Below are 27,280 nucleotides of genomic sequence, written 5' to 3'. Positions count from 1 at the left end.
TCGTGGGGCATCAATGATCATGAGGAAGGTGAGGGATCAGCCCAGAACTACACGGCAGGACCTGGTCAATGACCTGAAGAGAGCTGGGACCACAGTCTCAAAGAAAATCATTAGTAACACACTACGCCGTCATGGATTAAAATCCTGGAATGCACACAAGGTCCCCCTGCTCAAGCCAGCGCATGTACAGGCCTGTCTGAAGTTTGCCAATGACCATCTGGATGATCCAGAGGAGGAATGGGAGAAGGTCATGTGGTCTGATGAGACAAAAATAGAGCTTTTTGGTCTAAACTCCACTCGCTGTGTTTGGAGGAAGAAGAAGGATGAGTACAACCCCAAGAACACCATCCCAACCGTGAAGCATGGAGGTGGAAACATCATTCTTTGGGGATGCTTTTCTGCAAAGGGGACAGGACGACTGCATCGTATTGAGGGGAGGATGGATGGGGCCATGTATTGCGAGGTCTTGGACAGCAACCTCCTTCCCTCAGTAAGAGCTTTGAAGATGGGTTGTGGCTGGGTCTTCCAGCATGACAACGACCCGAAACACACAGCCAGGGCAACTAAGGAGTGTAAGAAGCATCTCAAGGTCCTGGAGTGGCCTAGCTGGTCTCCAGACCTGAACCCAATAGAAAATCTTTGGAGGGAGCTGTAAGTCTGTATTGGCCAGCGACAGCCACGAAACCTGAAGGATCTGGAGAAGGTCTGAATGGAGGAGTGGGTCAAAATCCCTGCTGTAGTGTGTGTATACCTGGTCAAGAACTACAGGAAACATATGATCTCTGTAACTGCAAACAAAGGTTTCTGTACCAAATATTAAGTTCTGGTTTTCTGATTAATCTAATACTTATGGCATGCAATAAAATGCAAATAAATTACTTTATTAGTTAGGAAAGGCTTATTTAATTCCTTCCTTATTTTTATTAAATTCCCTTCCTCCCGGCTGCGACAGAAAGGGGAGAAAGGGAGGCAAATGGAGACTAAGCTGCTTATTTTCTGACACAAATCAATGCACAGGTGTCAGCAAAGATTATTGATAGAGAATATTTTAATAAAGAATCACTACTCCCTGACAGCTGAGCGTCCTCAGCCCAGATCAGCTTTGGGCTACACTAAAGCTGAAGTGACGTGTCACGCCAAGGAGTTCTCTCTCTTATCACGCTGTTCATACGCTGAGGAACTGTAATATCTCCAATATCCATCAGAAAGGATTGACAGAAAGAGTGAGGAAGAATTGATGTCTAGACTGATAAAATCGAGTTGGAATGTAAGGCTTATTTCTTTGGCTGTGGAGAGAGGAAAAATCTGAGAGAAAAGGAGGGAGGGGCTTGTATTCCAACACATTCCCTTTACACCATTTGGCCACTCAGAAGTTCTTAGTGTTGAGTTTTTGAATTGAGCAAAATTAGATTACAAACTAAACCCAAACTGCCACCCAACTCGGCTGTATTTACGACTTTTTTCACAGTTGAGTTTTGAATTTAGATAAAATTGAGTTTTGTGCCAGATGAGTTTAGTTTAGAAAGGAGCAGCTCAAAAAGAGTTGGTAACTTGTGAATTAATTAAGTTTGATCATTTGTTCCACCAGACATTCCCCAAATTAGTTTTGCAAGAGTTGAATTTAAGGTTTTCTGATCAATAAGGCCTACAGTGTCCAGAGTACAACAATGTTGAGTGAAATGTCCTATCACTTGAATTCCCTTTACGTGGCACCGAAGGGGAGTGGTGGAACCAGAAAGTGTGTTTGTATTATTCACTGATTTCATTGCTACAATTATATTCCGTCATTCTCATCAACGAGGCTTTGGGCTTATTCTCCCTATGTAGGTGAAGAAGATTGTAAGGATCTGGTTCTCTTCAGATGAAGAAAACAAAAGAGGAAGCATACCTCAGAAAGGAGAAATTGCTGAGTTGGAGTTTGTGCTGTAACTTAGAAACGTGTTCTGTTAGATAATACATCTAAATAAGTCTTGGCACTCTAATTTACTTTTAAATAAATGAAAATTAGCATTTAGCTTTTTTTAATTCAAGTCCTACGTTGAATTCTAATAGTTTTCATCGAAAATATCACGCCCCTCTGTAAACACCTTTGTTCAACAATTTTCCTGTCTGCTGTTATTGTTGTTGTTGTTGTTGTTTCACTTTTGACGCCTTGACCCCTGACCCTTTGACCCCGTGCAGCCTGCGGTGCTGGACAACCTCCTGACATCCATGAAGTTCGTCCTCCACGGCATGGGCGTTCTGCGGATCAACCTGGCTAACAACAAGAACAAGGTGGGTTTTGAAGTTGCCTGAGCGTAACGAGGTCTCCCCCGCTGCTCTCCCCCATTGGCTCTGTGGCTGCCCCCTACGGCCACCAGAGGGCAGTGTCACTACGGCAGTCAGCTTTGTCCGTCTCACACAGACATTGCCGGGCGTGTCCGTCTTTTAGAGATGCGCTGGTAAGTTAATGCTTGGCCGGAACCGATGGCCGATGTTCGTGCGCCACAATCGGCCGATACAGGACGTTTAGTCATTTCTGTACTCGTGTACCCAGTTACAAATTAAATAAAACATGGACATTCTGATGATGCTTCTTATTTCAACAAATGTACATTTAATAATACAAAAGTTATCTTTATGTATATTTAAATAACAAAAGACTCTCCAGAATGAGTCTGATCATTAATAAAAAAATACATACATTATATGATAAATACACATTATCTGTCTGTAATTGTACATTGCATACATACATACATACATTGCTTGAATATAAATGTAGTAAATTAGGTAGGTGAGGTATTTAACTCTCAACACTTGCTAGCTGACTAGAATCTGACTTTCCTGTAGTAATTTGGCGTCGTTGCCAGACAATGCTAACCTAACCTCGATTGTACTTTTACCTGAAACTGAACCTAAGCCAAAGAAAGCTTTTTTCGTCATGGAGAATGGGCAAAAATGGCCCCAGAAGGTTGACTTCTCCTTGTTTAAATATGCTTGTGTGCGTTTATGGTCCTCACAAGTGACGTTTAAACCTGCGCGCACACACACACACACACACACTCACTTTCTCTATTTCCGGTGTTTGAATGTCACAATTCAACTGAAAAAGGCCACAATAACAACCAGTTGAATGAATGAGTTGGAGTATAATGGCTTCATAATGACATGGTGTGATGGATAAGAGACTGGGTGGGAGGTGTGTGTGTGTGTGTGTCAGGTTTCATTTAAATAGCTTTATTGTCAAAGGTAACAGAGCTCAAAGCATCTCCGCCCACAGGAAGCCTGACGGCTGATAATTGGAGCTGTGAACCGGTGATGAATTTGGAGGTTGACTGTTATTATCACTGCATTTATCCGAGGTCCGTTTTCCTGACTGATGTCAGCCAGTTAAACTGCCAACCTTTGTCTGTCCGTTTAGTTGCGTTTTATTCCCGCGCCGGGGAGAGTTTCTGGGTCTGCTGCTCTGCTCACTGTACCGCTGTGTGTGTGTGTGTGTGTGTGTGTGTGTTTCTGTCCGGACGCTCACCCACTCCTTCCCCCCCCAGGTGCATGCCCACTCTGTGTTGTCGTGCGGCCGGTGTTTTGATGAGGACCAGGTGCTGTTTCCTTTCGTAGGCCACGCCCTTTCCTGTCTCTGGGCAGACCGCGGGGTCCGAGTGGCCGTCCGGAGGGGATACGAGTTTGAACTTAACGACTCGGCTCTGTAGTGAGTGTACACGCACGCACACACACACACACACGCACACACACACACACACGCACACACACACACACACTGGACAACCCCGGGGTGTAATTATCTAAGTGTAGATTCCTTAAGTCCAGTGATTAGCCATGTCCTGTATGTGTCACTGAGAATCACCCTGATATACAGACACACACACACACACACACACGCACGCGCGCGCGCAGGGCAGGAGAGTGGGGGTCGGAGCAGTGTGTGTGTGTGTGTGTTTTTAAATTAATGGCTCCTGAAGGATGAACCAAGTCGCACCAACAGGAGTATGCTCTGTTCCCTGGCAGGGTGCTTCAGGTGTGGGTTTATCTACAGCGACAGGTCCTCCTGAGAAACCACACACACACACACACACACACACACACACACACACAGGCGCGCGCTCAGAATGACATGCAGACCAACAGACCCCCAGGACTGGCATTTCCACCAAGCCAAAGTGATGGTGACATTCTAACCCAGTCATTCCTAATCAGCTACCTGGACAGAAACACCCTGAAACTGTCTACGACACACACACACGCACGCACACACATACACACACACACACGCACACATGCGCGCGTCATTCCCTTTCCGTTAGATAAACCCCAGCCTCAGTACATTAGCAGTATGTTAAGTTATAACCCTCCACCCGCTGGTTATAAATCGTCATGAAAGTGACTGGTTCCACAGCTCCTCTGTGGAGGTTCGTTTATCACTGCGCTGCTCACATGACTGCCGTTCCGTGTCTCCCCGGGTCTCTCTGTCACCTTTGAAATGATTACCTTTCTGGTACATGCTGTCCCCCCCACCCCGCTCCTCCTCCCCCCTCTCCCCCCACCCCGCTCCTCCTCCCCCCTCTCCCCGGTCTGTAGTTTCTTCGAGAACATGGGCCGAATTATCTCCCCCGACTACGTTCCCACGGAAACAGACGTCCTGAGGGTCAGGTTGCGGACTACGGGGGTCATCGAGACACAGTTCAAGGTCAACCACCTGCTCTTCAGGTAGGCAAGAATGGGGATACTCCTTGAACAAAATGCGTACTATAATATTTGTAGAATGTGAAGTGCAACATCTTAGTATTTGAGTTAAGAAAGTAAAGACACTAAACAGTTGCTTTTATGTTCATCTTAGGGATTGGGTTATTGTATAAAGTCAATTATCTATTTTCTCTCTCACACACGTGCACATCCTCTATTGTTTTGCTGTATAGATGTTGTTTTACCTCCTATCTCTAACAGCCAAACTGGATGGTGCCAATCAAACAAGCTTAGATCTGATTTGTCAGAGAATGTAATGTACAAAGTCGATACATCAATACCTTAACACACCTTATCCCTGTGCAGTGGACACATGACTGATACACACACACACACAACAAACACACACACTTCTGTCATTACATACTCAAAGAAATATCCACCTTTTGTAATAAGTACACTAATCAGAGGCCATGTCTTCAGGACAGCTGTGTCAGTGTTTCCCCATAGCCCCTGGTGAGGACAGGTGTGTCAGTGTTTCCCCATAGCCCCTGGTGAGGACAGGTGTGTCAGTGTTTCCCCATAGCCCCTGGTGAGGACAGGTGTGTCAGTGTTTCCCCATAGCCCCTGGTCAGGACAGGTGTGTCAGTGTTTCCCCATAGCCCCTGGTCAGGACAGGTGTGTCAGTGTTTCCCCATAGCCCCTGGTCAGGACAGCTGTGTCAGTGTTTTCCCGTAGCCCCTGGTCAGGACAGGTGTGTCAGTGTTTCCCCATAGCCCCTGGTCAGGACAGGTGTGTCAGTGTTTCCCCATAGCCCCTGGTCAGGACAGGTGTGTCAGTGTTTTCCCATAGCCCCTGGTCAGGACAGCTGTGTCAGTGTTTCCCCATAGCCCCTGGTCAGGACAGGTGTGTCAGTGTTTCCCCATAGCCCCTGGTCAGGACAGGTGTGTCAGTGTTTCCCCATAGCCCCTGGTGAGGACAGGTGTGTCAGTGTTTCCCCATAGCCCCTGGTCAGGACAGGTGTGTCAGTGTTTCCCCATAGCCCCTGGTCAGGACAGGTGTGTCAGTGTTTCCCCATAGCCCCTGGTCAGGACAGCTGTGTCAGTGTTTTCCCATAGCCCCTGGTCAGGACAGGTGTGTCAGTGTTTCCCCATAGCCCCTGGTCAGGACAGCTGTGTCAGTGTTTCCCCGTAGCCCCTGGTCAGGACAGGAATAATAATAATACAACATTTTATTTATTTAGCGCTTTTCAAGGACTTAAAGACGCTTTACAAAATGAACATGGAACAGAAACAAATCATAAATACTACGAGAAAACAAAGAAAATTGAGAGAATGGAATTGGGCATGGCTATGGGTAGGCGATTTTGAACAGATGAGTCTTGAGGCGTTGCTGGAAGATGGGGATAGTCTCAGAGTCACGGATGGTTTTGGGGAGAGAGTTCCTGAGACGAGGAGCAACCCTTGAGAATGCCCTGTCACCAAAGCCTTTGAGCTTGGACTTGGAGATTATGAGGTGTCCTGCAGTACTGGAACGGAGTGTGTGTGTGTTGGTTGATATGGAAGAAGGTCAGAGAGGTAGGCAGGAGTGATAATGTTTAGGGCTTTATATGTCGGTAGGACATGTAGTCAGTGTGTTGGGAGACATGAAGCCAGTGTAACTCACAGAGGATAGGGGTGATATGATGCTGGGACTTGGTGTGAGTCAGTAGTCTGGCTGCAGAGGATGGAGAAACAACAGTGTCATCGATGCTGAGAGTGAAAGTGCCAATTTTGATGAGGGTGGATTTGGTTCCAGTGAGGAAGAGTTCTGTTTTGTCTCTGTTTTGTTTGAGGAAGTTTTCCTGGTCCATGAGGTCCCCCGTTCCCTGTGTAGTGCAAGTGAACAGGGCGGCATTTTGGAGGTAGCCTCTCCAGGTTGTCCCAAGTGCCTGAGATCATAAATATCTAATAATGGAGCATAGTGGGGGATTTTCCGCTGGCTGGTTTCTGTAGCAATTTGAATGTTAATGGGCCATCTTCAAGGATACATTATGGTAACTAAATGCATTACATCCGACCAATAGAGGGGGTGTGTGGGTGAGTGAGGGTGAGTGAGGGTGAGTGAGGGTGAGTGGGGGTGAGTGGGGGTGTGTCAGCGTAAGTGATTTCGGTTTAGCTACTTTTTACTGAGGGGACCTCACTGAACCTGACCCTTGGGTTCCCACAAGGAACAAGGCTTAGGGGTTAGTGTTGGTTTGAATTTTAGGTCTGAAGCGTTACGGCTAGAGGATTGGAAAAACTGGGAGTATTTGGTCAGGTCCCGACAAGGACAGAAAACCAGACTGGTCTGTGTGTGTCGGGTGTCTCCCCTTTCTGCCCCTGACCTGTGTTTTTAAGTGGCATTGTAAAAATCTGATTTAACTGTAAAATGTCTTCAATTATAATATCTAATCCTATCAACTATACCAATGCTCCTCTTCACAGCCCAAATGACACCCGTATCCCTGTCTAATGCTTTATTTGCGCCCCGACAAGCGTGCTACATAGAGAGAAGTGTGTCATTTGGAACACAAGTCTGACTCGCCGCAGTTCACCTCCAGCTGAATTCCTATCATAGTAAAATGCAATAAACCCTGTTACCTCTGCATTTCATATGAATGATTATAACTGACAATATTACCTCTTTATTTAAAACGAATTAGAACAACAAATAATATCACCTTGCTGCGGCGCGAGGCTTTTCATAAGGCGCTTCTGTTTTGCATTTATACCGGATCACACTGTCTTGAGGGACCAGCTTGTCAATATCCCACACATGGGCCTTTTTAGTGCACGTGTGCGTGTGTGTGTGCGTGCGTGCGTGTGTGTGTGTGTGTGTCCCAGATATTGGACCGGTATCCGTGTGCTGTGAGCTGTCTAGTGGAAGTAAAATTGTTGACTTGGATTGCCCCATGTGACAGAACCATCATGGACACACACACACACACACACACACAGAGAATCAGCATGTAGGGTCATGGACACGTTAAATCAAAAGCTGTCAATCAAACTGGAGTTTGTGCCGCCGATTGATGGTTTTATTGACCGAAAATACCAATCGTCACATCAAAGACAGGCACACACTCTCACACACACACAGACATGCGCACCACTCTAAATGTTGAGTCAGAAATCCATTTGGACAAGAGCCCGAGTCCCCCTTTTCAATTTCTCCAAAGACAATAACCCACACAACACAGGGAGATGGCACGGGAAAAGGTCAAGTCTCTCTGGAGGAAATGTCATTTGATCCTCCATTTCACCTTTTCTAAACTAGATAGATACTGAAGTGGAGGTGTCTGTGTGTGAGACACGTACCGCGTGCGAGGGTGTAGAGCGGGGGAAAGAGCGAGCCTAAAAAATATGTGTGTTCTTTTCCTAGGCTGCGATAACCACAGAGCTTGAGGGAAAAGTTATTTTCCCGAAATTGAAAACAAATGCAAAGATTTTGAAAGAAAAATGGAATAGAAAAATATCGAATAACCATTGGGAGAAAAACCCCTTTGTGGTATTAGTTGTAAAATAAGAGCGTATTTAGACTACAACAAATGTTGTGACAACACCTTTATTTTGAAGAACATTTACATAATATGGAAACACTTTTTCTATTGTCACTAGGAATAAGAAACTCGCTCGGCCATAGTTATGCCTCACGGCTCAATGCAAGCCCGTACAGCGTTTTAGTTTCAGTTGCTACCCAGCAAGTGAATATTTTTTTCTGAATCTGTTTTTGCTTGGAACTGAAAGGAACTACAGAACCAGACTTCATTTCCCTCCAATACACATTGAGCAAGACATCATTGTCTTAAGACGTCAGTATTCACAAAGAGTATCTGCCGGAAAAGTCCCACATTACCTGGGCTGGTGACCCTCTCACCACTTTACACTAAAAAGGGTTTCTTTATCTCCAACGTAGATCTGGCAACAAGTCTTGTTCATCAAAAAATACAACTGTCCCAGTGTAAACACGCTCTATAGCGTCCTGACACTACTGCAGGCAGTCCGTCAACAGACCACCCAGCACAATTACATTACAACCTGTGCGCTTCTCTCTATTGAATAATGGTCCTCATCGTTTTCTTAATGTACTGTTTAGTTGGTTGTCACTGATTGAGAATGACTGTGTTTCCTTTCATTGCCAGTCTGCCTCAACATTGATTTGATTTGTGTCTATATGTTGCCGTTCCTGTGGGGTAACACTTTCCATGCCAATAAAGCGTTCATGAGTTGAATTTAAAGTAGGGAGGGAGAAAGAGATTGAAAATTCACTTAATTGTGAACCAGCTAAAACCAGGGTGTCTTTGGACATTTCCCAATGTTACAGTGAATTACACGCAGAGGAGATTTAGAAATGTCTTTAAACATTGATGACAATTTGATTTATGACTCGAGCAAGATTTTCAGCATAAAAGCAAAAGAGAGAAATTTGACTGGGGACATCAGAGCACTTCTCTGGGAATAGAGCCTCTTACCGATTCCAACCTGGTGTCTGTGGGGTTTGGTTTTAAACCTTCAGCACGCTCCAGATGTCAAATGAGGAATTTCATACTGTATACGCCCACCCCCTCTTTCTCTTACACACACACACACACACACACACACACACTGTTAAGTCGGTTGACTACTGTTAAGTCCTAATGTCATCAAAGGTGAGGTGTGTGTTGCACTGCAGCAGGGGTACCTGACGGGTTAAAAGTAGAAGAGATGCTTCCCCTCCTGTCTCTCTCTCTTTCTGTCTCTCTCTCTTTCTGTCTCTCTCTCTCTCTGTCTCTCTCTCTTTCTGTCTCTCGCCATCTCTAATAATGTAATTCCTAGGTAGTTTATTCTCTTCCCTTGTGGGAGGTCCTCAACTCCTCTCACATATACACACACACACACACACACACTCTCCATGAAGGTCACACCAGGTCGTGGCTCGTTAGCTAACCCCTAATTAACGACACCATGAAAGACATAACGGCCCCTTTAAAAAAAAAAAAATATTTAAACCCTCCAATCACGTCGTCCCCACCGTCTACCAGCCCTCTGAAAATGTCACGGCCCAGATCCGCACGCACGCCGCCACACACACTGTTTCCCATTGACATGTGACCCCTTAATTTCCCATCCAGATCAAGGAAAAATAAGATCCTGCCTCCATCTCAAATGCCATCCTAGCCCCTATTCTAGACACCTGGGACTCTGGGGGAAGAGTCCACATACTGAACGCGGTGCCGTTTGGAATGCAACCAATTTCCTCCCGTCTCCATTGGATAATGAAACGATACTGATGAAGGAATTAACTGGGTTAAGAGGGAGAGCGGGCGAAGAAGGGAGGGGATCAGAGAGCAATGGTTCAATCGCCCGTTTGGGAGTTCAAGATGTGGTCAAAGTGAAAAGAGGAAATGTGCAGTTCAGAGTGTGGAGGGAAGCAGCGATACGACGCCAGTGTTGGCCGTGAGAAGGCACGGAATGTGGAAGGATGTAATAATAAAAGAATGAAGGATATGTTATTGTAGGATAGCAGACAGTAGGAAATAAAGACAGAGAGATTAAAAAAAAGTCTTAACTAGATTATGGGCTTCATCAGTTATTCACCTCAGATTAAAGTCTTGATTCAAATCACGGTTATATGCTGATGTTATAGATGGAGGTCCGGTCCATGAGCTGGTCCATCCACTCTAACAGGTTTCCGTTCCAAATGGGATTGACCACACAGGTCGAAATTAAAAGCGACCGAGAATCTCCCGGATGAACACTAATACTGAACATTTGATTAATCTCAAGTCCAACTGTCTCCGTTGGTTTTGGCGAGAAAAAAGGTGACCATTTGCAGTTGACATCGACCGTGTTAAAACTTGAGTCCTGAGGGAGAAGAGCCCCCATCGTCGTCTCTAGATCTGTTGTTGTTTCATGACACTGGCTTATGCTAAAGTGCTACCTGTTATTTCCATCATCTCCGGCTTATGCTAAGCTCTCTGGCTGCGTCCAAAATGGCGTCCCACGTAGTGCACCTTGTTTAACTGGAGCCTCATTAGCCCCGGGCAAAAGTAGTGCGCTAAGGAATAATGTGGGACATTTGGGACACACCCCCTCAGTCGACCTCGAGGGTCCTCGCGGTAGGCCCCAGGTGTGCCTGAAGGACCCAACAGACGCTTCCAGTCTTCATTTGAATACATTCATTAGTTTGGCACTAATCTTTGGCTAATTGATAAGCACACAGTTTCACGCCGTCTCCCTCTTGTTCTGTCTCTCTCTCTCAGACACACACACACACACACATTTACTATCTGAATAGTAGCAGGTGTCTCTTTTTGATGTTGACCTCTTGCTGACATTATCATATTGGTCTAAAACCCTCTAAATAAATTGCCCAAACCACCACCACAAAAATAGCAGTGGGCGATGGGTTTCAGTGGGCGATGGGTGTGGATTTCTATAATGTCAGCTGCACATAATATTTATTCTCTGATGTTTCAATGTGATATACAGATTAATGTATCTCCCCACCCCCCCCCCCCACCTCTCCAGGATGTATGATGTCGGGGGTCAAAGGACAGAGAGGAGGAAGTGGATCAGTTGTTTCGAGGACGTGAGGGCCGTCCTTTTTGTTGTGTCTCTCAGTGGGTACGACATGACTCTGGTGGAGGACCCATCTATGGTAACACACACACACACACACACTATTAAAATAACTTTTCTTGCAAACGCTGTATGACGCATTTAGTCTGAGGATTTTAAATGTTTTTTACCTTCAGAACCGGCTGCAAGAGAGTTTGAAGCTTTTCTCCTCCATCTGCAACAACATCTTCTTCCGGAGTACCTCAATGGTAGGAGGCAATATTGTGATATTTATCATAATCATTTAAAAATGTATTGTGCTGCACAAAAAAGAACAGAAGGCTTCTGCCATTCATTGTTCCACTGTTCAAACTCCATGGGAAACAACTGAATGACTGGTCTAGAAATTCTTACACAGAGCATTCAGAGTACTTTATGTTGGATGTGGAGGAAAGACAATTTAGAATAGAATAATCAATAGATAAGAATTAAATGATCAATACATTTTGTACATGGATAATAATATACAAGCAGATGGAGCAAAAACGTTCCACTTATTGAGAAACCTAAGGCAACCAGGAGATGCATCCAAGTTTTGAAAAAGTATTACACTCCCGAACAAATGATTACTACAGAACTACAGTACTTAGCAAAAGTGTTTATTTGTAAATAAAAAACATGCTGTGTGTGTGTGTATATATATATTGTTTACTACCCAAATAAATGGCCTTAGTTAGATTTTCAAGTACCTAGGACTTTTGCACAGTACTGAATATACATTTCATAAAAGCAACCAATAAGTTGTAATATAAAAAAAATGTCTGAACACTGTTAGTTAGGAGAACTCTAAGTGACACCAGACGTCTCAGGTTGGCGTGTTGCGGCAGGTTGGCGTGTTGCGGCAGGTTGGCGTGTTGCGGCAGGTTGGCGTGTTGCGGCAGGTTGGCGTGTTGCGGCAGGTTGGCGTGTGCGGCATGCGAAACAATTAAAAAATGCCTTTCATCTGAAGGTAACTTAACATGGCAGAAAGCAATAAAAGTGGGTATGTCAATGGAAATGGCAGACAAAGAATCCACAGCAGCTAAGAGCATCGACCCAAGTGTGTGAGATGCTTATGGACAAAAGAAAAACAAATTGCCACCATCTAGCAGAACTACTGAGGGAAATGGAAAAGTCACTTTGTGAAGTACAAAGAAATTTCAATGCAGGACACCGAAGACAAGCCAAGGTGTACCCTGTCCGAAGACAATGGCCGTGGGGAAAAGCAGTTTGAATGCAAGTGGAACAGCTGTTTCTTTGATGTCTGAAGCGGCACACGAGGAGAAACGCCATCGCCTCAGACCACAGCCGAAGAAAACGCTACTGGAAACACTGATTTTGCTCAGTTGGAGAAATCACCGGCAACCTTGGCCAGCAGCAACCAGGACAGCTGGACGCTACAGAGACTAGTGTGTGTGGGCTGAGAGGCCTGCAGGACCAGGGAGTTTCTCGGCCCATGTGTTCTTGATCACTCAGTAAAGCAGTTATGTACCAACTGAAGACTTGTTTTTGTCTTCGGAGTCAAGGAATTCCACTCGTTTATGTTTGGATGACTGACTGACCAGAGATCACTGACTTCTATTTTCGCTCCTGACGAAGGCCTTGCGTTGTGTGTAGCTACTCGTATGTCGCAATGGGCCACCCCGATATCTGGTCGCCAGTGTGACATCAAGTACAGAAGATCAGAGCAGCCCTGCAAAACATATAGCCTCTCTAGTTCTTCCTTATCTGATAATCAAGAAAGCAGGTGCTTAAAGAACTCAATTCGGGTAGTTTTTGGTGGCCGGGTCCCAACAAAGCTATCGAGAGAAGATGAGGATCAATGATGAATGGATCCAAACTGGTGTCAGAAATGGAAGGCAACGTGTCGTGTCAGCGGCTTCAATAAATGGTCTGGGCCCCTAAAAATCGAGACAATGAACGAAGTTGTCATCACCCCAGTGGGTCCCTCAACAGACGCGAAGTAGATACGAGCCACCGTGGTCCCACAAAAGGCCCCCTGTCCTACACAATCCACACAATGGAGAACATTGCGTAGAGAAGACAGCGTGCGGACCTGAGGCCATCGGCAGTCTTGAGCGGTGACTCGAACGCAGAGACTTTCTGTCCCGGAGACTTCACCAGAATTATGGGCCATCGTCTATAGATGATCCACCTAAGACGTCCAGGAGGGAAAAACGCGCCGTTCTCACCGGAACCAGCTCAAGAGCGCCAGTTACTGTTGCGCCCCAGTCAGGAAAAATCCAATTACCTCTGAGATTTCGAGACTCCGGGAATGTGGACTCACTGCTGGAGTAAGACGACCCAACTGTGATGTTCAAACTTTGGTCGTACCGTTAACTACCCTCTGACATCAGGTGGGATTATTCCCGGGGCTGAGTTCCGGATGGGCGTTAAACAAAGAATGCAAACACGGATGGCTTCTGCCGTTTCACATCCAGTCATTAAATGAGTCCTATCTGACTAATCCTGTGATTCACAATGTCTTCTTCGGAAGGTTTGAGCTTCTGGGTAAAGAAGTCCAGAAACACAGATTACGCAGTTTGGTTGACATGGTTGCCCACTACTTGCCCTTCTGCTAATGGATAGGATGAGAAAAACACACACACACACACACACACACACAGACTAGTCACAAACTTTTACCCATGACTGATGCGACATGAAGGAAAGATAAAAGCTCTTCCTTCTCCTTCCATTCATCGCTTCTTCTTCCCCCTCCGTCTCTCGCGCCTTTGCTTTCTTTTTCTCCTCTCTCCCTCTCTCTCTCTCTCTCCCTCCCTCCCTCCTTCTCTTTCTCTCTATCCCTCTCTTCTCTCACTTCGTATATGTTTATTTTTTTTTACATCAAACATTGCTTCTAAACACACACACACACATCACACATAATATAGGCTTCATTCAAATGAGTTCATACATCATTATCTGGCTAGTTGTTTGTTGTATCAGTGAGAGGAGGAAGGAGGACTCTCTTCAGACGAAGAAGTAGGACAACTTTTCACAAATGAGAGGTGGAATGAGAACGCGTTTAAATAGTCTAAAAGGTGTTTTGGAATGAAAACACTTTTTTGACTTTTCACTGAAAAGATGTGAGCTCATTTTAGACTTCAATTTTTTTTCAAATTTTTTTTTTTCAAGAAACAAAATGTTTTGACCTAATACCTTTACTGGAGAGCCTGGGACAAGAAGGTTCTGCTTGTAATTTTAACAAAATGTAGTGATAGTCCTCTTCCTTGTTACACAGCCTTTTTTACCTCTATATCATTCTAAGTACCCCAATTCAGCTTATGTTAAAAAGAATACAAAACCACCAAAGGGTCCGTAATTCCAACGCCAACTATCTCAAAATTATGTTTTGAGGACAGAACCTCATAGGTATTTGTAATGGTACAGTACCAGTATTGCAGCAGTCGTTGCATGGCTGGAAGTGGTATTTGTAATGGTACAGTACCAGTATTGCAGCAGTCGTTGCATGGCTGGAAGTGGTATTTGTAATGGTACAGTACCAGTATTGCAGCAGTCGTTGCAATAATATTTATTTGTTTGTTTGTCTATCTGTGTGTTTTTCTGTTAATTCATGTATTTGTTCATGTTTCAGATCTTATTCATGAACAAGATTGACCTTTTTCAAGAGAAGATTTTACACTCTGGGCGACATCTAAGGCTGTATTTACCTCAGTTCAAAGGTCAGTGCGGATGAGAAAAAGCTGTGTGTGTGTGTGTGTGTGTGTTTGTTGTGCCCACTGTGTGTGTTGCGTAATACACACAACCAGGACAGGCAAAACACAGTACAGAAAACAACATGTGACGGTTGGTAAATCTATAGCAGTCCGCTTGCGTGTGACAGCATTTCACCCCGGACGTGTGTCACCACAAAATATTGGATTATAATGAAGTTCAACCAACTCCAGTAGAAAGTATTGCCCCACGCCGCCTGGTAGTGCCTGTCATAGTTATGATTGACGAGTGCAGATCAATCCGTCTGGGCGACAATGTCCATCCATTGATGCCAATTGAACCCAAATGGTCTGTCTATTGGGCGCTAATACCTTTCCTCTAGTTCTCCGTCCTTCTCCAACTCTCTCTCTGCCCTGTCCTGAACAGCTGACAATCGTATCCAAATCAAGTGTTCACCCCCCCCCCCCTCTGACCCCGCCTCCAGGTGCCGACTGCGACGTGGACACGGCGGCCCGGTACATCGCGGGCGTGTTTGTGTCCCTCAACGCCACACCCAGCAAGCTCATCTACCACCACTTCACCACGGCCACTGACACCTCCAACATACAGGTCGTCTTCCAGGTTGTCATGGACACCATCGTCAAAGAGAACCTGGAAGCGGTTTCCCTGCTGTGAGTTCTAAGAGTTCTGAGGGTTGTGGCTTCCTTCGGAGAACACCGAACTTCGCTCCCTGTCCTTTTTGTTTGAGCGCAATTGTGGACTTCATGCTGCATATTTATTTTTTTTGTACTTTTGTAATTGTTGCAACCCTAATAAGAATATGAATATTAGAATATTAACACTTCTTACCTGGTGTAATTGTTGTATTTCGTCCAAATTGTAACATTTGTTCATCATTGTTGTATTCCATTAGTTACAATGATAGGACTGCTGTGTGTGTGTGTGCGCGCGCCCGCAGTTGTTGGAGGAACCCTGTAGAAAGCTTTCTCTCTGCTTTGGTTGCTCGGTTACAGGTTGAAGCTAAACGACTAGTCAGCTTAGAGAGAGTAAATAAAAAAAGTATGCAACTAGGTGTATTGGCGAGTGGAATGGGGGGAGTGTGTGTGTGTGTGTTCGTGCGAGCGAGGAAAATGAAAGTCAGTAAGAAAGCAAATAATGACAGGGAGTGTGTGTGTCTGTGTGTGTCTTTGTGTGTGTCTGTGTATCTCAGGCAAGAATGAGAATTGACCATTTGCCCATTGGATGGGGGCAGTGTTGCATGGCGTGGTGCAGATTTATGGGGCGCGGTGCGGGGCTCACTCACTTCCTCCCATCTGTCTATGCTTAGCTGAACGTGCGTCACACTTCCCATGATGGGACAGTGATCGCAGGTGAAACACCTCGGCCCATGTCCGAAAAGGCACCCTAGCAACCATATAGGGCATGACTTTTCACCCCGAACCCCATGTGGGACCTGGAAACAAAATAAGGTGCGATTTGGGAGGTACAGCAGCCTCTTGTTTCGTTTGCCTGGAGTGAAGCTTCGTCCGGCTCCATTCTCACTGCTCACTCTCTTCCTCTCACAAATGTTTTACCTTTTCTGTCTACTTTTAAAACTGGTTATTTTGAGATGGTTTTTGTTTGTGCAAGATGTGTTGTTTGATACTTAAACATGCTAGTACAAATAATTTCAGTTAAACTATTTCCAAACAATTATGAGAGTGAAAAACAAATCACTGATGGTTGTTATATAATTAATATTGTCATTGTGCCATTTTATTGTTTAAGAATAGTCTACCATAATATACCATACTCCCATGTGCCTTTTCAGTCCCAGAAATGTAACTTAATTTTCTTTCAGTGTGTAGCATATATTATTTAATTATATTTTGTAATTGTTAAAGATTTTCAAGCTAGTGTTTTTAGATTTGTCACTGTGAATGGATTTCAGTCTGCCATTGTCAAGTATCTTGACTTTGGTGTCTTAAGATAAATAGGCTATGCACTATTAAAGTCTTATTTGACATGTTTATTAATCACTTGTCGGGTGTGTGGTTGGCCATATTCATTTTCAGCATGAAAAAAATAAAGATAACATAAATGACCATAACATTTTGTAAAATTAAATACAATTTGTAAGCATAAAAACACAATTGCCTATATGAAACATCTGCGACACAGTTGTTGCTTTTTTGGGAAACCGCAATACCTCTACAGTACATCAGTCCGGAATAAATACACATGTATGCTAACCAAGTCACCGATATTTGTTCGTTTTAATAAATAAAAGTACTTCGACGGGTTCTGCTCAGCAGTCAACGATTTATGAACATTTAATAATAGCCTACAATTGGCAACGCGGATACAATTAAGGGGTAATGGTTGAGGACTGGCCAGGTCAAGGATATAGGGGAGTGGGAGTTTGACAGATTTGTTGCCTAGTAGGCGAACAGCTTTCTCTCACACAAACACACATTGCACTTTGGAGTTTTTCCATATTGTTTTTCACTTGTTTCTTTTTTTACACGCTAGCAGTATTAAATACATATCTTCACATCGTTTTTATAGAAATGAGAAAACATTCAATGTCATCATCAATTAACGGCCCCTCTTTCTCGCTAGCTAGTGCTGTCCCGGCCCCCTCTGCCACACGAAAAGTCAATTGGTGTTGTTGGCGCTGGAGGGAGATGTTTTTGCAGCTCACACGGTCAGGCAGTCCAGGGAGTCCAGGGAGAGTAACACGTCAGCCTTGCACTGGAACGTGCTGGTCCCGTCCCGCAGCAGCTCGCAGCTTTTCAGGTTGGGAGAGATTTCCTTCACGCAAATGGCCTGAGAGCGGGAGAGTGAGCGAGAAAGACAGGGAACAAAACAGAGAGAGAGATAATACGATAGAGAAATACACTATTCAGCCCGACAGCTGTGTTCCCAAATGTTGGTTTAAAATCACTCGTTTCACTACTAATCTTCGTTATCTCATTGTAAATGTTTTGCTATTTTAATGGAGGCCTAATTCAAGTGTAAACCTACAATGCGGTTGTTTTATATGATTTCTCTAAGGATGCGCGCTTCTAATTTTGGTGCTGAAAATTAACTGCGCCTTTTACGCACGACTGATATCTAGCACGCGCCTTCCTTTTCGATTCCATCTCATATTTTCCGCGTTGACAAACACACCGAAACTTGAATACAGCACTTTAGTTCAACCAGGTTTTTATTTTATTTAAATGGTACCAATGGTACGATTCTTTTGCGCACATGAATCATTAACCTTAAAATGTAACTCAACGATTACCTGCCAAATTACACTCACCATGTTTTTTAACACAGGGGTCTGTCGGTTACCGTCTGTCACCGCGTTGTTCCCAGTACCTGTGGACTCTCCGCTGTCCATAACCGTTTCTTCGGACTCAGACCTACGGATGTATGGGGACCTCCGAATCCCGGAAAGAAGCCCCGAAGCTCGGCCGACTGAATAGTAGCTTGGACCGGTCGACTGCTTATACCATGCCTCGATAGGATGGCACGAAATAAGCATGGAGATAGCAACGCACACAACAGCGAATCTAACGGACCTCTCCATCGTGGAACCTCTCTTGCGCTTTACGCAGTGGATTTTATGTTGGTTTGCTGGTTGGTTTGTTTGCCGTTTGGACTTTCTTGGGTTCTCCTGTTGTCTTTTTCTGTGGTGAGCTGTAGTTACCAGTCAAGTCTTTACAATATCAGCAGACGTTCTTGGTTGGTGCTTCTTTTGGTTGGGTGTTAATGTTGTGGTCGTTTATATAGGCGCGCTGCGCGATCGTGACCCGTTGATTGGATCAGATGGGTTGGGTGATTCACGCAGAGGAAAATTCCAATCCGGATTGATCCGTTTTCGCTTTTCCCTTGTGTTTGGGGGGGGGGGGGGTGACATAAGGGAATCCCAGTGATCCTCATCATCTGATTACTGAGAGGACAAGTCAGTGAAATTAACGTTGAACTTTAAGATTGAACTTTAGAAAACTGTGTTCGAGAGGTAGCCTATGGTATAGCTGTTATTATACATCAACAACGTGAACACGTCTCACAACTTTTAATGGCCATGACCTTCAGATCCCAATTGTTGATTTAGTCTCACTATTTTCATTGTGTCTTTGCATCAACCAGGCCGGCCCTACATCAGATTATTTGTTGTAGACCCAAAACGTTGTCAAGGTACTCAGAGTTTGAACAGCACATTTGGGGGCGTGCCCAGATATCCCTCAGTTCATTTGGTTATGGTTGGATGAATATTTTGTTTATCTAGAATCCATATTATCCAGTAAGTCCTTTAAGGTTCTTTTTAGGCTGTTGAGGAGGCACTGAAGTCCTCTAAACGAGGCTTATGTCGGATCACAAGTCAATTACTAAAATGTGGGGTTCCTCATTAGCACCAGCATGAACACAATGGACAATGGAGTAACATAGCCTTCAGAACACTGATTAAATGTTTCTCTGTTATGGGGTTTTATTTCACCTGCAGAAACACAATGACCAGCCAAATACAATGACCAAAGATAATTTAAGCGTTGCTGTACATTTGCATTCAATGTACAGGAGCCTAAATGGACTTAGCAGAGGAATGCAGTGACTCATTATGAAATGAAAACGTTAATTGGGAAATAATGAATGAGCAGTTGATAAATTATAAAAAATAAACACTTCTAGAGAAAATAGGTAAAATCTAAATAACGTCCAAAATATGTCTTTAATGACCCAAGGCCATAGCATATGATGTGCATCATTTTCATACTCATCAAACCATTCCGTGACCCCTCGTGAACTGTGGACGGGGACACTGGCCTCCTGGACAGACCCTATAATGAACCCTCTTCTCAAGGTCACTTCCCTCTTGCAATCTTCATTCCAAATCAAGGTCAACTGGGCCTGCTTGGCATTTTCATATTGTGTGAAAATGTTTATTTTAGCGTGGGAACCTACACTGTCCTTGGACAATCAAACCCCCTTCGATGGGGCAGCTGGAGGCCTAATGGTTAAAAGGGCAAAAGACCAAAGTCGTGCTACATGTCCAAAATGTCCAAAATTGACCATCTGTTGTCAAGCAAGGAAGCTGTTCACCGGTTACCCAATGCAGAAGCCTTCCACCCCTGTCCAATTAGAGGGTCTGGGTCAAACCAGAAGCCCTCCGCCGCTGTCCAATTAGAGGGTCTGGGTCAAACCAGAAGCCCCCTGCCTCTGTCCAGAAAGAGGTCAGTCTGTTGTAGAGCGGTCAACAGGGGAGATCCAGGTCAGAGTCTGTTGTAGAGCGGTCGACGGGGGGATCCAGGTCAGAGCCTGTTGTAGAGCGGTCGACAGGGGAGATCCAGGTCAGAGTCCGTTGTAGAGCGGTCGACAGGGGGGATCCAGGTCAGAGTCTGTTGTAGAGCGGTCGACATGGGGGATCCAGGTCAGAGCCTGTTGTAGAGCGGTCGACAGGGGAGATCCAGGTCAGAGTCCGTTGTAGAGCGGTCGACAGCGGGGCTCCAGTTTGTCCTCCAGCACAGCGTCTGGTTCACACACCCAGGGGTCGCCTGTGTCCCACTGCCACTTCACCAACCTGGCAACGTAACAGCAGAAGGTTCGTCTTTAAAAGGTTCGTCAATTACCTTCTTTGTTCATCTTCCACAGTGACTATATCTAGTATGTAGACCTTCCAATAAAACATGTTTGGAACAAAGACAACATAAAGAAAGTTCTTTGATAAGAAACCCTCATTGTTGTGCAACACATTGATGGTGGATTAGGTAATATTACTCCCCTACTATGCTTGGGATGAAGTACTACGTAAATCCCATCCATTATTCATCATTATTAATCAGCTGTTGGCAGAGCATAGCGGTTACAACGCCAGAGTTGTGGATTTAATCCAGAGTTGTTGGCCAGTACATAAAAACATTATGAAAAGGCATACACTCACTACTGCAAGCTGAACTGGATAACAGCCTGCACATTTTTCTGGTGGCCATCCAATTTTGTAATGGGCTGTAATGAATCAGTCCAGGATTGAAAAGCTTATTAATTTATCCATGCTTATGCAAAACTCCCCAAAGTAATAAATGGTCAAATAACGTTGGATGATTTGATGGCAGCAGTGCAATTGCTCTGCTTCAAGATGTTTGGACGAATCAATGTCAGATTTTAGTTCTCACCTAAATATCCATTCAGACAGGCCTACGCGATGACCATAAGGCTGCTGAACTGCGATTAGTGCTCATCATTGTCTAGTTCAATCAGAGGTGTTTGAAAATCAATACAATTTGTTAAAACGAAATCTTCTATAGTCAATATTTTGCCAACAAAAATAGGCTATTGACATCACACACTGCACATTTCCGATTATAGACTATCTTTAACATAAATAACATTTATGTATTTATAAAGCCCTTTTCACATCAGCAGTTGTCACAAAGTGCTTTTACAAAACAACCAGCCTGAAACCCCAAGGAGCAAACAACAACAATGCTGAAGCACAATGGCCAGGAAAAACTCCATAATATTTCTCTTCTAACAACATTGGCCTGCCTATACAACAACCTTACACACCACCACAATCTTTATAATACACATATTTGGGAGTGTCTCTTAGGCCATTAGGCCTTAAGCAGTCAGCATATGGAAAAACAGCTGAGGTATCTATGACTTGTGGAACATTTAAATGTTTGCCAAAAGTCAAGCAGATATCTTACCTGACTTGCCGTTCATAATCTAAACTGAACACAATAGACACATTTGATGTTGTTTCTGTTTTTTACCACCTATTGACCTCATCCGACAGATGTGAGCCAACTATCGCCAGGCTCCTCTTCTAACTTTTTGACATTCATTTTAGTTTCAGATAGCCTACAGCCAGGATTCAAAAATAGGCTAGTCGTTATTATTATTTGTTTTACTTACCTTATATGCGTGTGTTTTATTCAGAAGGTTTCCTCTCTACTCTGGACTCCTTAATCGTATGAACGGAACCATTTACGTAGGAAATTTGCGTTACAGAATGTCATGTCTGTCAGCATATTAGAGGAATGGCGACAGGCGCCAGTTTAGTATTTTTTTATTTCATCAGGACAAATTGGACGCAGCTCAAGTACAAATCAGTCGTTTCATGATTGAATCATCCTTTAATATTTCCAGTAACATAAATTACCTCCCACATTATTGTGACGTCCTCTCAGCAGCCATGTGTAATGCAGGGAGCTCTAGCGTAAGAACAACTACACTGTTCCAATGACGATAATGTACGAATTAACATAATGTATGAATTATTCTAAAACAAAGTAGACAGAATGATCCCAACCTGTCTCGGAGGCTCGCCAGGACCGGAGCAAGCGCTGAGTCCCCTGCCAAATTCACGGTCTCCTCCGGGTCTGACCGCAAGTCAAACAGCTCCCAGCGGTCCCTGTGGAAGAAACAGATGTAGATAAACTGCCTGGGATGGGTTCTAGACAGAGATTGACTTGGACTTTATATAATCAGAGATCACAGATTAGGCCAAGTCTGGAATAGATTGTATTTACCCAGAGACCACAGAGATTGAGCCTAGATTTGAACTAGCTTTTATTTAACCAAAGATCACAGATTAAGCCTAGACTGGAACTAGGCTTTATTTAATCAGAGATCACATAAATGTTTCTATTAAAATGGGACTCATTAACTTTTAATTTCTCAAGCAGCCCAAGACTTTAATCAGGACCCAAGCAGTATTCTAGAGTAAACAGATGTCTGGAAAGTACATTTAATAAGAATAACTCAAACTTTATTCATGGAGCAAATGTCTAACCCGAGAGAGATTTCACAGACTAAACAGTAGCGAGATGGAGGTCAGTTTGCCTTCAGATTTGTACACTATGCGAGTGTCCCGCCAGTGACAGAAGTGCAACAGACACTCCGAGCAGCCATCTGCGCTGCCCAGCCAGCAGCTTCCACAGACGTTTACCCGGGTTCCCTTTTAATTCCAGCCAATTCGAACGGTGAGACAAACTCCAGATCAAATTAAAGCATTTCAGAGGACTGGAATGTTAGTGTGCTTTCGGGAAATGGCTGGAATTAAAACGGAAACACACCCCCCCCCGTCCCCCCCAGCCCTGTAATACACTACAGCGTTGTGTGTACTGTACTGAATATCAGTGGGACTCAACCTGTAATAGTACTGCTGCAGGGTCTTGAACCAGCCCGTCGGTCGCCCGGCAACCGTGCTGTTCAACAGGTCCTGGAATGTAGGAGAGACGTAGAAGTCCTGGTCTATGGGAAAGGGCATGCGGTAGTGGAGGTTGTGGAGGAGGCGGTACGCCCCCTGGTGGATGGACCTGATTGGGTAGTACATGGTGACCTCATGGAGAGACTGGCTGCCGCGGGTGACGATGTGGAGAAACAAAGTACAGCGTCACCGTCAAACGGCACGGCGAGACCATGGGGGGAAAAGAGACTCATGTCGCACTGTATTAACATAAGATGAACACAGGTCGCCTCAGAAACATGGTCACGTCTCGGACCGAGAAGTGACCGCTCCAACTGATACAATGTTCGACACACAGTGACTGGAACTATCCTACTCCGGGGCATAACTTTATGAGTTTGGCAGGTCGGGTTTCTGCATTGCGGTGCATTCACACACACACACACACACACACACACAGTTTCTTTTGGAAATTTCTACACAGCGCCACGTAACCGGCTGTCTCCGGTTAGAACCGTGCTCAGCATTCTCGGCGAAATGAGCTCCCGCCCGCCTCCCGCTATGTACCTGGCGTAAACGGTGTGCCAGTCGGAGGGTTCAGTGACGAGGGCCGGGAGCAGCGAGCGTCCAGTCAGGCCGACGGGGGTGTTGGGGGCGCCAGGAAGGCGGTAGGTGGGGTACGGCACGGAGAACCAGTCCAGTATGGTCGGGGTGATGTCTGGAGGAGGGGGGAGACATGAAGAGGTGGGAAGGGAAATGGTAAATACGAGCTCCTCTGTGATCTCCCAGCCAGAAGAAAGAGGCCATGTGGGATCATGGAAAGAATAACTGGGATTTCCACAGAGTGGGCGGCGGCGTACTTAAGACGTTCTTCCTTCACTTTGTTCTCGCTCTGCCTGACAGACAGCAGTGTTGGTCTGTCTCCCCCTTGTGGTAACCGAGTGTTACTACACACTAACCCGACAGGTCAAATCCGACGGCCTCCGGTTTGACGGGGGAAACGGACCCTATTCTGAAGACGACCGCCTGTCTGGAAACCAGGCGTTCTAATCTTCTGTGCACTTGGCAGAGGGTGATTCCACACTGACATAAAGAAATACATGCATTCATTGGTTCAGTCTTGCTATTACCAATCCACCTTCTCCCTCCCTCCCTCCCTCCCTCCCTCCCTCTCTCTCTCACCCAGTAAACTGACGTAGGCTTGACTGGCCTCTCCCCATCTCTCGCGGTGTTCTGGCGATGACACCAGCATGGGCTCGGCGACGCCGGAGCCGTACAGGTTGGTCCGTCCGTTGGGGAAAGGGATGCCGTTGTCCGAGCTGTAGATCACCAGGGTGTCGTTCTCATAACCAGCTGCCCTCAACTCAGCCAGAACCAGACCAATACCTGGAGGGACCGGGGTGGACGTGAGACGCTGACAGTGGAAATAACACACATCGGTAGATGATAGCGGGGATAGAAGACAACCAGTACATGAGGGTAAAGACGGTTAAGGACAGTGAAGATAAAGACATGGTCGGGTTATTGACGTTGATATTATTGTTATTGATGTTGGACCCGACCAGTAGTGCAAGGGGACGTCAACGATTACCTTTACATTTGGAAGTGTGTGTGTGCGTGTGTGTGTGTGTGTGTGTGCGTGCTCCTCCTACCCTGGTCCAGTCGGCTGACTGTGGTGTACTGGGCTGACAGGTCAGCTCTGGCTGCAGGGGTGTCTGGGACGAAGGGGGGCACCTGGGTCAATAGAACAAGCCAGTGTTTAATATGGCCTATGATGATGGCGTTATATTCAATGAGGTGATGATGACGACAATGACACCTAACCTTGACTTGATCCGGTGAATAGTATTCCGGCTTCCAATCCGGAATCCTGCCCATTCCGCTCTGGCCATTCCCAAACTTCTCACAGAACGCTCCGTACTGCGGCTGGGAATGTCCACAGCGGTGGGTGTCGTGGAACGCTACATACAATAGGAATGGCCTCTCCTCCACTTCCTCCCTCTGGGTCTGAAAGAACTTTCTGACGAGTAGTTTGATCCGGGTAATATTCCGACCCACCTTCCAGGAACAGTGGGACACATCGTCTGGGTTCATTAATTCCACACCAGTCACGGAGTGTCACAAAACCTCGTACAAACCTTAAGTAGTAACAATTTCTGAAACCGTCACAATACAACAACGCTACAGTGATGTTACCTGGAGCACAGAGTTGTTCTCCTCGGTGTAGGCAAAGTCAAATGGATAGACAGGTCCAGGACCCACGTGTTTCTTCCCAATTATCCCTGTGTGGAGACGAATGAGGAAATCACCCCGATCACAACCGAGAGAAACCGACAGGAGGGAGAGCAACGGACACAGACTCTCCGGTGGGTTGAGTCCATCACGTGGAGGGACGGTGGGTGTTTCCTACCTGTGCGTATGTCAGCTTGGCCCAGCAGCATCGGCAGACTCTGCACTCCGTCAAAAGAGTTGAAGTGGTGAACTCCCTGGTGGAGGCCATACATGCCGTTCTGGTGCTGAGGACACAGGGGCGCTGCTCATTATCTGGCCACGTCACAAAGCCGGGAGTCCCGACTACTGTCCCTTTAAAATCCGACTTGGAACAGAAACCGACTTTCGGTGTGAAAAACTGCCAAACTCCACTCTTACTCTATTTGGATAACAGACAAACGATGGACCCGTGGCTTGGTGTTCAATTACATTCACCTGCCAGATACTGATTGTATCCAGAGTTTGGACACAGAGACGCTCCTGCCACCCAATCCCTCAGTATTTAAATACATCATTATTACAGGATAATTATTCCGGGTGGCAGTTGTAGAGCATGGTAAGAAAAACTCCCAGTAGCCAGAAACATAGTGGATGTTTGACATGGTATCAGCGTACATTGATTACTTACAGAGTTTAAAGAGGTTATTAGAGATGTTTTTATTGTTGCCCAGTCAGAGTTCAAGCACACTCCTAACCCTTACATTTCTCTCTCTCTCACACACACACACACACACACACACACACACACACACCTGAGGCAGCCCAGTCAGGATGGAGGATCGGCTGGGAGAACAGCTGCTGACGGAGGTGAAGGCGTTCTGAAACACCAGGCTGCGGAGGCCCAGGGCGGCCAGGTGAGGAGTACGGACCACCGTGTTGTTATAGACAGACGTCTCGAAGCCCGCGTCGTCCGCTGAGAGGGGAAGGAGACAGGGAAGGCGAGCGGGAGGACGGAAGAGGTTGACGACGGGAGCAGATGGACATGAAGACGAACATGACGGGTTGGTTAGAAACCGTGAATGTCCTCAAAGAGGCAATATTTTGCAGCTTACACAGCATAGCCTACAAAATTGAACTTCCAGAGATAAGAACAAGAGGGGAGGGTGAGTGAGGAAGAGGGGTGGGTGAGAGAGGAAGAGGGGTGGGTGAGTGAGGAAGAGGGGTGGGTGAGTGATGAGGGAGACGGGAAGGTGAGAGGCAGGGGGAATCTAGGGAGAACTATGAGAGGTTAGTTGAGATGAGGACAGGTGAAGAACCGTAGACGGAAAAGAAAAGGTTGATAGTGATGATTTGCGTAATGTTGCAGATGGTTACAAAGAGAGAGGTGGGAGTCATGGGGTAGATAGAAAACGTGTGGATCTTTTAAGTCTAATTGCTAAGGAGAAGGCCTGTTGGAGGCGCAAGTAAATCTGGCACGAACGCCCATGTGACAAAATTACGGATCTTTGATCCAATTCGAAACTACTGAAGTCAGTGGTGCAATAATCCAAATTAATCAGCGACTCTTACCGATGATAAGAAGTACATTCCTCTTTTTCGTTTCCCCAATACAACATACTACCCCAAGCAACAACAAAACATTATGCGCAAAGGCCATTTCCCTCTCATAAATGTCCAAACCATGAACACAGACTTCCCAGTTTTACATTAACTTTACTTTCCGAGAAAAAAGCCTCGGCTCGATAAAACCTTATCTCAGAAACTCATGACAAACTGCGAGTCTGCCGTTATCTGCCTATGGTAAATTAAAGTATGCACTATTTCTCGATTAATAATTTTACGCTTTCTGGGAAAAATAACTTTTTTTGTTTGTGTGAAAAGTCAATTCTTTCATTTCCGGAAACAGCGCAGAAACACCGCAAACCCCGCCCACATTGATCATATG

At 45.4% G+C, this 27,280-nt stretch overlaps 3 protein-coding genes across 4 annotated transcripts in view; 1 reads left to right on the top strand and 2 right to left on the bottom strand.

The window, feature by feature from the left end:
- The window catches only part of gnav1 (guanine nucleotide binding protein (G protein) alpha v1), a 30,681-nt gene extending 13,627 nt beyond the window's left edge, over positions 1-17,054 (top strand). The window contains exons 3-9 of the mRNA XM_029122255.2: positions 2,182-2,274; positions 3,531-3,691; positions 4,579-4,707; positions 11,214-11,343; positions 11,441-11,512; positions 14,881-14,968; positions 15,445-17,054. Coding sequence (XP_028978088.2) covers positions 2,182-2,274; positions 3,531-3,691; positions 4,579-4,707; positions 11,214-11,343; positions 11,441-11,512; positions 14,881-14,968; positions 15,445-15,635 — 864 coding nt within the window. The 3' untranslated portion in view covers positions 15,636-17,054. The remainder of the gene's footprint in view (positions 1-2,181; positions 2,275-3,530; positions 3,692-4,578; positions 4,708-11,213; positions 11,344-11,440; positions 11,513-14,880; positions 14,969-15,444) is intronic.
- On the bottom strand, positions 16,954-19,296 carry npb (neuropeptide B). The gene is made up of 2 exons (XM_010872624.5): positions 18,250-19,296; positions 16,954-17,768 (listed from the first exon to the last, which is right to left on the bottom strand). The coding sequence occupies exons 1-2, from the start codon at positions 18,517-18,519 to the stop codon at positions 17,640-17,642; spliced, it is 399 nt and encodes a 132-aa protein (XP_010870926.1). The 5' UTR covers positions 18,520-19,296; the 3' UTR covers positions 16,954-17,639.
- Positions 19,297-19,397: 101 nt separating this feature from the next.
- Positions 19,398-27,258, bottom strand: sgsh (N-sulfoglucosamine sulfohydrolase (sulfamidase)). Of its 2 annotated transcripts, XM_029122252.2 has the most exons (11): positions 26,905-27,258; positions 26,148-26,308; positions 25,535-25,640; positions 25,321-25,406; positions 24,949-25,182; positions 24,777-24,858; positions 24,307-24,510; positions 23,692-23,842; positions 23,087-23,293; positions 22,246-22,347; positions 19,398-20,511 (listed from the first exon to the last, which is right to left on the bottom strand). In XM_029122252.2, exons 1-11 carry the CDS (start codon positions 26,990-26,992, stop codon positions 20,403-20,405), a joined length of 1,530 nt encoding a protein of 509 aa, XP_028978085.1. In that variant the 5' UTR covers positions 26,993-27,258; the 3' UTR covers positions 19,398-20,402. The 2 variants fall into 2 exon arrangements, with proteins under 2 accessions (XP_028978085.1, XP_028978086.1); XM_029122253.2 differs by lacking the exons at positions 19,398-20,511; positions 22,246-22,347 and having other exon boundaries at positions 23,201-23,384.
- Between the last annotated feature and the right edge of the window lie 22 nt (positions 27,259-27,280).

The sequence above is a fragment of the Esox lucius genome, chromosome 9 (genome assembly GCF_011004845.1).
Source record: "Esox lucius isolate fEsoLuc1 chromosome 9, fEsoLuc1.pri, whole genome shotgun sequence".
Classification (NCBI taxonomy): domain Eukaryota; kingdom Metazoa; phylum Chordata; class Actinopteri; order Esociformes; family Esocidae; genus Esox; species Esox lucius.
This window is presented reverse-complemented; position numbering and strand designations above follow the sequence as displayed.